General features: G+C 37.5%; 1 protein-coding gene across 4 annotated transcripts in view; it reads left to right on the top strand.

Moving 5' to 3' along the window:
- ENOX2 (ecto-NOX disulfide-thiol exchanger 2) overlaps positions 1 to 10,627 on the top strand; it is a 151,961-nt gene that overhangs the window by 125,049 nt on the left and 16,285 nt on the right. For all 4 annotated transcript variants that reach the window (XM_077766166.1, XM_077766168.1, XM_077766165.1 and 1 more), the window contains one exon: positions 2,812 to 2,926. In XM_077766166.1, the coding sequence (XP_077622292.1) occupies positions 2,812 to 2,926 (115 nt within the window). The remainder of the gene's footprint in view (positions 1 to 2,811; positions 2,927 to 10,627) is intronic.

Below are 10,627 nucleotides of genomic sequence, written 5' to 3'. Positions count from 1 at the left end.
TAACAATAGCATTAATTATTAAGAAATCCATTTAAAATATTTATAATCTGCCTAAATTGAGCCAATTTTCACCAGACAGCTTTGGATATTTCCTATATTATGACCCAATTGGGGCTAACCTAGGTAAGGAATTTTCGACTCAGTGCTGAGAAGCCTCTGATAGGCATTAAGTGGTCTCTAAATGGTTGAACCACTTCTAAGACAAGATTATGTTCTCTTGAAAATGTACAGTTTTCATGCTTACTTTTAATAAGTGTCTTTTCCAGTGTGATCTCTATCATTTCCGAAGTTCTTCATACCTTCCTGAAGATCTGTGTTTATATCTGGTAGCACTTCCCTCCAATCTGAACTTTCTCCTGCATTTCTTATACTGCAAATCTTTGGATGACAAATTCTTGGCATTTACATTTGTCTGAAAATAGATTTAATTCATCTTCATTCTTGAAAGAATTTTTCTCTGCATACAGAATTCTGAATAAACTGATATTTTTATTTCTTCATGCACTTTAAAAATCTTGTTCCCCTGATTTCTGGCCTATATTGTTCCTGAAAGAAATCAAACTGTTCAAATTGTTTCCTTGTATGTAATGTATTAGAGAGGTTTGTTTTTGTTTTTGTTTTTGTTTTCCTGGCTGCTTTTAAGTTTCTCTATTCTACCTTTACTGAGGAATATAATTGACATACAGTACTGTATAAGTTTAAGATAGTATGATTTGACATCATTCAGCAGTATGATTTGACCTACATAGATTGCAAAATGATTATCACCATAAGTTTAGCTAACTAAAGAGTTTCTGTTTATGTTTACTTTTCAGCAATTTGACTATGGTATTTTTAGACAAACCTTTTTCACACGTATCCTGCTTGGGGTTTATTGAGCTCTTTGAATATATAGATTAATGCCTTTCATCATATTTGAGATATCTTCAACTATTTTCTTCTTCAAGTATTTTGAGTGATTCAATCTCTTCTCTCTGTGATTCCAGTTAGTTTCTCTCTGTCCTTCAGATTGGATAAATTTGTATTCTCTAAGTTCTCTCTTTGTTCTGCCATCTCTATTCTAGAATTAAGCTCATCCACTTACTTTTATTTTGGATACTGTACTTTTCAGTTTTAGAATTTCCGTTTGGTTCTTTTTTAAAGTTTCTGTTTCTCTGCCAAAATTTCCTGTGTTTTCGTTCATTGTGATCATATTTCCTTTCCATCATTGAGATAATTATAATAGCTGGTTTAACTCCTTGTCTGCTAACTGCCCTATCTGGTTCATTTCAACTTTGATCTCTGTTGATTGTCTTTTATTTTTAAAATGGGTCACCTCATACCAGTTCTTTGTATGTCAAGTAATCTGGGGCCTGGATTTTATAAATATCTTGCTTTTAATGTTTTTGCTGTGTTCTATTATGTTCATTCTGTTATTGTCTTCTGAACAAGGTTGTCTTTGGTTTCTTTTGTTTTTTTTTTTTTACATTTTTTTATTAATGTTTTTTATTTATTTTTGAGAGACAGAGAGAGACAGTGCGAGCAGGGCAGGGTCAGGGAGAAAGGGAGACAGAGAATCCAAACACAAGCTCCAGGCTCTGAGCTAGCTGTCAGCACAGAGCCCAATGCGGGGCTCAAACCTACGAACCATGAGATCATGGCCTGAGCTGAAGTCAGACGCTTAACCGACTGAGCCACCCAGGCTCCCCTGGTTTCTTTTGTTTTAATGATCAATTTACTTAATAGAATTTAAGCTGGAAATGCCCTCTCTTATATGGCAGTTCAAATCTCAGGTCAGTTATTTTTTTTCTTTTAACTCTTTATTATTTTTTTAAATAGTTTATTGTCAAGTTGGTTTCCATATAGCACCCAGTGCTCATCCCCACTAGTGCCCTCCTCCATGCCCATCATCAGGTCAGTTCTTTTAGACTTAGCTGTGTTGTTTGGAATCTGCCCTGTGCTTCCATGGTTCAAGAGTCATGCAGAAATTTGAACAGATATTATATAGAGAATTTGGTTCTCTCTCTCTCTCTCTCTTTCTCTGGTTGTCTCCTTTCTGGGATCCCCTCCTCACTTTCCTACAGCTCTCTCCTTGATTGCTTTAGGACATAAAGACCAGATTTTCTATGAAAAATGTAGTCATCCTTTGAGGTGTTAACTATGGTCTGGTGTCAGACTAAACGGTCCTTAAAAAACTGAGAAACTCACATCCTTCTTCCAAGTGTCAGCAACTCTTTAGGATATGCCTGCTTTTGTTTGCTCTCCAGTGCTGTCAAGTAGTTAGGGGTTTGGCTTGGTCTGATTTTGTTTTGTTCAGAGTATAGTTATTATCCATTGAAGAGTTGATCTGATAGAAGTTCACTCCTGACAGCTCATTTTTGCTCTAACTTCTAAACTTGAAAATGTTAGATTAAGAATTCTGGTGAGGAAGTCTGTAAGTGGAGAGGGAAGAGGATGGAAAGGAGCAAAATGAAAGGTCTTGACATGGGAAGGTGAAAATGGCAGAACCCTAAAAAGAAAGCCCAAAAATCCACATAAGAGGTGAGAAGTCTTTTATTACCGACAGTACTTTCTAATATAGGAGAGATATAAGAATCATCAATGGCCAGAGCTCTGTATATGGAATGAATGCCTTATGAAAGACAGAATGTACAGTCTGCTTTGTCTATTGAGACAGTTTCCACCCCAACATGCCTGTTTGCCCTTGCCTTAAGATTACTCTGAAGTTTTGTCATATGTCAAAAAACTCAGCTTTATCTTATCCTTAACTCTGTTCATTTCTTCAACATTTTCAAAGCTTTCCCACCTAAAAGGCATAACTTTTAACCTTAGGAAATTCGCAACATACATAATGATGAATTAATGGGAATCAGGCGAGAAGAAGAAATGGAGATGTCTGATGATGAAATAGAAGAAACAACAGAAACAAAAGAAACTGAGGAATCAGGTAAAGATAATTCTTCTTTGTTTCATTTAGTTAACAACTGCTTGCAGGGATATTTTAAAACTTTTAACACTCAGTAAGATATGGGTACAAAACCATCAGTCTGGAACCAGCGAGAAACAATTGGTAAAGCCATCTAAGTACATAGTGGCTGAATATCAACCCTGTGGCTATAGGATCTTCTTATTTACTCCAGTCTTCCATCATACTACCTAATTGAAAGTGAACTTTGTTTTCTTAGGAGTGCTAGACATTTGGGCAACATTGTTCTATATTTGATTTTAACTTATGAATAATATGTTCTACAGTAGGAATCATGAGAGCTTATACATAAATAGATAAGTAGCCAAACATTTACAAAAGTAGTTAGATCTCTACATCACTTATACCTTACACCAAAATTAGTAACAGATGGATTTAAGATTCAAAAGTTTAAAAAAAACAGCAAAAGAAATTATGGAAAATGTAGGAGTTGGTTATATAATTGGGGATGAAGGTCTCCGAAGGTAGAAATCATAAAAGATACTTTTGATAAATTTATCTTCATATAAATTAAATATTTTTCCTTATGGAATCACAAAGTTAAAAGAGACTCTACCCACTAATGGGAAATATCTATTTTATATGATAGTCTACCTATCTGCTGCCTTTTATCGTGGTTACTGGTTACCTAGGAGTTTATTGGGAGCCAAACAGAGTCTACAGACAAATATCTTGGTAAAAGCTTTTGCTCTTACATAGTTAGTATACTCAGGCCTTCAGTGTGAGGCCACAATGTGGGTCCCCAGTGCTTCAATTTTATAACAAACCTTACAAGAGGGAGGGAATTACCAGAGGGGAGATTAAGATATCAAACCAGTGTTTTCAGGTAAGCCATTCCAGACAATCTTAGGAGTGAGTAAGGTATAGTGGACAAAGCATCAGACCTAAAGTTAGGGCAGCTGAGTTCTAGTCCAAACTGTTTTTCTTGACACAGAAAGGACTTCTGTCCTACTGAGCCTCAGGTTTTATAGTTGTAAGAAGTGTATTATACAACCATCTAACAGGAATGTTGTGATGGCTAAATAAATTCATTCATTCACTTAATAACTATTGCATGGCAAGCACTGTGCTAGAGACATTGGAGATATTGTAGTTCACTGTCCCTACTGTGTGTGTGTGTGTGTGTGTGCGCGCGCGCGCGCCTGTGTGTGTGTGAGAGAGACACACAGAAACAGAGAACCTATTGATTATAATGCAAACCAGAACTTCTTGGTTCCAGTACTTGCATATTGAAGTCAGCAGCTCTATAGCCATTTGAGTGGTACTAGAATCTTCACTCCATCAAGAGAAACTCTTAAGGAAAGAAAACCACCAACTCAGACTTTTAAAGAGGCATTTGTGGAGGTTACATCTGAATTTCCTCTATTTCTGCCACATGTTAGATCCCTAAACATATAAATCTCCATATATACTGAATAAATCCTTTGTAATCAGCAGATAGTTAGCATTTTCAGAACAGCAAACTAATTACTATAAACACATACAATAAACTTATAGCTAAAAAAACAAGAGTTTAATAGTGAAAACATTAACACAACAAGAGTTAAATAGTTTGAATTGAGCTATTCAAATTATTTAATTGCTTAGCCAAGATGTTTTATAGCTGACTAATCTTTGACATATAATTGTCTCCATCTCAGGATCTGAAGTATTATATAGTGTTAATCCAGTATTATCCTGAAATGAATGTGATCATAAGTTTGAGTATTTACTTGATAAATTGCTGAGTTTGAGGAGTTATTGGGAGAGGGGGTTGTATGGGAGATTCAGATTAAATGCACTTACTAGTGTTATATAATTGAGTTTTGCTTCTGTATCTCTTTTGAGTTAAAAGCTGTATTGGCTACTGCACAGAATCTTATTCCTTTAGAGACTGAAAACTCCCTGACAGATCATCTTATAGCTATTTTCTTTCCTGTTCCACATGCCAGGATGCTGCTTTGTCAAATAAAGCTATCTACAATAGACTTAATGGAGCTTACCAAATAGCTTTTCTCCCAGAAGGTTTCAATTTATTTTAATTCAAGGACTTTTGTGCATTTTTCCTCCCCTCGATCGTATCTAATTTTGTTATCTTGCTTGTGTAGTAGTCAGCTGCAGAATCTTGGTCAGTGTAAGTCAGTAAGTGGATCACCAGTTTTTATCTAAATCAGCTACATGTTTTAGTTATCACTTGGTTCCAATTAAAGGCTTAAGCGCCAGATCTCAGAGTTGTTGTTTCTCTCCATGCTACCAAACTTGAATTCCAGGAGCCTATAGCATACTCTGGTTAAATTTTACTTCCCAGAGTAAGTAAGGTTCAAAGCTGGCCTAGCAGTCTCAGTTACCTTTCCTTGGAGTGCCACAAATTTCTATTCTTCAAGAGACTCTATATTACCTGGCCCACATTTGTGATACAGTACTGGAAATATTCTTGCCATGGAAGAAAGGACTGCTGTTCTCAAAGCAATGTATTGAAGAGGCAATCACATCAAAGCAAATCATGATAGTGGAAAACTGTTTCATTCTAATAATGGCCATGATGGAAAGTACATGTGCCCAGTAAACCTAAGAACAGCTGTTGCTTTTCAGCATATCTTTTGTCTGCCTTCTCCACTTGGACTAGTGGTTCTCAGAGGTGGTATATATAAGAATCATTGTGTTACCTTTAAAAAGTCTGATTTTTGCACTGCAGGGTTTGATTAAGTAGGTCCGTAATGGAGTTCAGGAATTTGCATTTTATCAGGCATCCAAAACGATTTAGATGCTGGTGGTCCAGGGAGAACATTTGGAAAACATTGACTCATTCTCTTGCATTATTCTAGCCAAAGTTTTCACTTCTCTTGGTATCCAATCTTCTTCTTTCCTTCCTCCCACTTCTCATTATTCCCTCTTTAAGAGTTTTATCAGTTAATTAACAAGCACTGCATCCAATAAGCTGATGAAAATAGGGGTACAATTAGGTAAATTTACATAAAATATAAGAAATACCATTTGCTGCTAACCTGTAAGGTACTGATTAGAATGCAGCAAGAGCAAGAGATATTACTGTGGCCAGAGTAGTTGCAGTCAATGAAAATTAATCAGGACCTTAAACAATGGACATGTTTAGATGAGAAGAGGGAAAGTAAGAAAATATCTTGATATGGAGGAAGGAGAGGAGAAGGAACAGAGCTCAAAGAGGGAAATAGGATAATGGGTATAGAGGGATAAAATATAGAGTGGACAAGGTAGGTCCAGATTATGGGGAACCATGAAGCCAAGGTTACATTTAGCATAATCGACAATATGGCACTATAAACATATCTCAATTATGGTGCTAGTATGGTAAAAGTAACATGAATTATATATTTTAGGAAATAATTTTGGATAAAGAGAGATCTATCAGAGACTTTTATAGGAATTTAGATATGAAATGGTGAAGCCCAGGACTAGAGTAAAGGTAACAGAAAATTAGATTAAATGGTGGAAGAAAAGAACACAACAGATATTATGAGATTANAACTTAAGTCTTTGACACCAGATTTGGTATAGATGAGGAAGAAAAACCAAGAACCTGAGATTAGGCTAGGTCTTCTAGTCTGGGAGACTGAAGCGTCAGTGGTTGTATTAGTTTGCTAGGGCTACTGCAACAAAGTACCACAAACTGAGTTTTATTGCCTCATAGTTTTGGAGGCCAGAAGTCTGAGATTAAGGTGTCATCAGCGTGGGTTCGTATTGAGGGCTGTGAGGGAGAATCTGTTCCATGCCTCTCCCAGCTTCTGATGGTTTGTTGGCAGTCTTTGATGTTCCTTGGCTTGTAGATGCATCACCACAATCTCTTTTTTCATGTGTACATGACATTCTCCCTGTTTACCTGTCTCCTTTTTATAAGTACACTGGTCTTATAAGTCCATAAGCCCACCAGAAAGACCTCATTTTAACTTGATTACCTCTGCAAAGATCCTATTTCCAAATAAGGTCACATTCTGAGGGCTTCAACATAAAGTTATTGGGGGGGGGGTATAAATTAAATCCATAATAGTAGCACTGACAGAAATGTTCTAGTGCATGGGACTGATTTATAGAATATGAGATCAGTTTCAGTAGGTAATTATGAAATAGATTTAAGAGATTTGTATTGAAATCAGGGTTGAAGAAAGTATAAGGAATAGAAGATGCTAGTACAGAGGTGTTGGCTGAAGCTTGGAGAATATGAATGACTGATAGTGAAAGACAAGTGAGAGAAAGATGAGTAAAAGGCTAAATACAGAACTTTGGTGGCCACCCACAGTAAGGGTGAAGGAAAGAAAGAGGAGACTACAGAGGAGTTAGAAAAAGAGCAGTCTAAGAGGCTGGAAGAAAACTAGAAAAACATTGGATTATAGAGCAGATAAGAAGAATTTATAGAAGTAGGAATAATCAACATTATCAGATATTCTAAAGAAGAAAGGAATCTAGGACAGTGATGAGCAAGAACTATTTTAATAAGGTGATAGAGGTAGGGGCCAGAACATATGACATTGAGGAGAGAAAGTGGACACAGATCACAGGTCAAAAAGTTGGGTGCTGAGCAAAAGCAAATGCAAGTATTATAAATGGTAACTGGAATTGGTAACAAAGTTAAAGTTTAGTTGTTGTTTGTTGTTCAGTAGAAGGGAAGGAGGCCATGGAGTGAGGTTGAAGATGCTTGAGAATGAAAGAGTACTTGTGGGTAATTACGGAAGTGGAATCCTGGAGAAGAATGGGAAGTGATCCAAATTCAGGTGGAGTTTTCTTCATAGAGGCAAGAATCCTCTTCCTCTGAGATAAGAGAGGTGAAGCTAAAAGTATATATGCATCCCATGCTTTTCCATATAGCAAGAGATTGGTCAACCTTTGATTAGGGAAATGATTTGGAAATGAGTCCATGAAGAGGCAGGAGCAGACCTGGAATAAATGCCCTGGGCAGGATGAAAGGAAGAATTCAGTGAGAGGTAAGAGACCCAGCATCAAGGACCAACATGAGTCTGTATTGACCAGGACTGCTCAGCTCCACAACTTTCTATACGAGTCCTCTGCAACTCAGGATAAGGTACAGAGAAAGTTGAGTCAAGTGGCCATGAACTAGGAACTGGCATGTTAAGACTGGCCAAAAGTTTTCAGGACGGTGAAGGAATACAGGGTACCTAGGAGTTTTCAGTGGAATCTGTTTAGCCAGAAAATAATTAATGGACTGGGTGAAGTAGGCCACTTCAGGAGATTAAAGGTCCTAGCAAGGAATGAGAGCAGTCTCAGGGTGATGAGGGGCAGTGGGATAACTGACCAATGAAGATACTGGCTTTCAGAGGGGAATTTAGAGATCTCAGAGGAGAAACAACAAAGTCCTTGGTGGTGCATCCATAATGGCAGGACCCTCATTGGAGCAATGACCTGTAAAGGTAAGGAAAGCAAAGCTTTGGGAGGTCAGGAAACACTTCAAATTTTGTCTGAACTGGCCTGCAACTATTCATATCATCTCCCTCTCTTTCTTTGAAAACTGTCCTTTTTGGCTTTTTTTCTTTGTGAATTACTCCAGCTCAAACTTTTTATATGAACCTTGAGAGGAATGTTGCACAATTTCCCTTCTATAATTTGGATACATTTGTTAAACATCCTCCTTCAATAATTTGGTACATTTTGTAAGCATCTCTTGTAATGCTGCTTTGTGAAGGTGGCCAAACCTCTGAATTTACTTCCATTAAAATTACTGTTTTCTTTGCACCACCGAAGAAACTTAGCCATTAACTTTTTAATGGCACAAAATCCTTTCAGATCTTTTGTTAACTCCACACCTGAAAAACAAATAATCCAGTGAAGAAATGGGCAGAAGACATGAAAAGACANTAATGGAGGACCATGAGGGAGAAAAAGGGGAAAATAGTTGGGGAGAGGGAGGGAGGCAAACCATGAGAGACTCTTGAATGCTGAGAACTAACTGAGGGCTAATGGGGTGGGGGAGAGGGGATGGGGGGTGATGGGCATGGAAGGGGAAGGAGGGTGATGGGAAATGAGGGCACTTATGGGGATGAGCACTGGGTGTTATATGGAAACCAACTTGACAATAAACTATTTTTAAAAAATATATCTGGGATTTTTCTCTGAGTGGCTCCTCTAAAAAGAGGAGTTCACAGCTGCCTTCATACTTTTATATTGCCATGATGAACTCGCAGTCTTCAGATCTGAGGGGCAATCCCCATAAAGAGAAACATTTTTCCCATATAGGAAATAGTCAAAAAGGAGCATCCGGGAACTAATGATGGCAACATATGAATAAATTCACTGTACTATGCTCTTTAATATAAAGACTGATGAATTCGCCTACTCAAACATATTATTAAAAGGTATTATTGAACTTTTCAATGTTCTGGCAATGTACAAAGAACTCCAACTTCAGAAATGGGCCCAATTAATATTAAGTGTGTGAAAGTAAAGACTGGTGTCCTCATTAAAATGACAAAAACCCTCATTTCAGAGAGTGGGAAATACATTTCATAAGTAAGGTGCCCTGGTGGCATTAAAGGAGATCACCATCTCTTTTGCTTAGTCACAGGTCTGAACTGAGGAGATGATTATCTGTTCCCACTTGGCTGCAGGTGTCTATCTCTGCTTATCAGCATCCCTTTTCCCCCCAGAGAGAAGCAGTGTTTCCTCCTCATTTGCTCAGAGGGAAAATATTTTCACTTTTAAACTGAAGACTGTGCCTCTAACCATGCTCCTGGATCACTGCCCTTTTCTCTTCCATGTTTCTCCACATGAGTTGTAAGACATGAGCATAATTACTGGCCTGCAGTACAAGAAGAAACAAAAGGAGGAAGATGAAATATCACTATTTAGTATTGAGCCGTATGGCTTGCCAGGGGACAAACATGCAAACCAAAGCAAAAATAAGTAGCTATCTATCTGTAGCAGTCACTTGATTTACAGAGTAACCTCTGTGTTATTCAGCGGAACTCCAGCTTGAGATGCTATCCTTGGTACTGACCCAGCAAGCAAATCAAATATTTCTTCCCGTTTGGCAGATAGCTAATGCCCCCTTTGCATACAGTTTCCTATATACAGTCATCTTCACTTTTAGCATCTTCTTTTGGTGTTGTGACTGTGAGGGATGCTTCCTGTGCAATGACAAGTATCCCAGCTGCTCGGAGAGATGACAAGGATAGATACTATTTAGAGTGCTGGGACTCCAACCCTCTGCTTTCTCTTCAAAGACACAAAAGCTGTATGATTACAGCAAATATTAAAATCGGTAATGAAACCAAACATACAACCAAAGTGTCATGCCAAAAGTTTTTGTAATTTCTTTTTAGAACTAAAATGCAAGATTTAAAACTGCCATATCAGGATAATTGCATGGCCATCCACAGAAAACAAATGTGAATGCTGACAACATGTAATAGGAAGTATTGCCACTCTCTGATTTGGACAATCTGATCACATCAGCCTATATTGGAACCTGATTGTTTTTAGGAAAATCCTAAGGTTGAAAGCATTGAATTAAACCCCACACCCCTTCACCACCAGAAGCAGCTTCCTTTTAGGAATAGGGGGTGCTTTCACACTCAGAATGTGGGTTTCTTCTCTATATTTCATCTTTGTAAAGCACAACTTCTTTCCATTTATAATGTACAGAATGAATCTTGTCTTTGAAATCCCTTTAGAAAACTCTTCTTCCACCACTTATAG

Source organism: Crocuta crocuta, unplaced genomic scaffold, assembly GCF_008692635.1.
Source record: "Crocuta crocuta isolate KB4526 unplaced genomic scaffold, BGI_CrCroc_1.0 scaffold1133, whole genome shotgun sequence".
Classification (NCBI taxonomy): Eukaryota; Metazoa; Chordata; class Mammalia; order Carnivora; family Hyaenidae; genus Crocuta; species Crocuta crocuta.
Note: the sequence above shows the minus strand (reverse complement) of the source record. Positions and strands in the feature narration are given on the sequence as shown.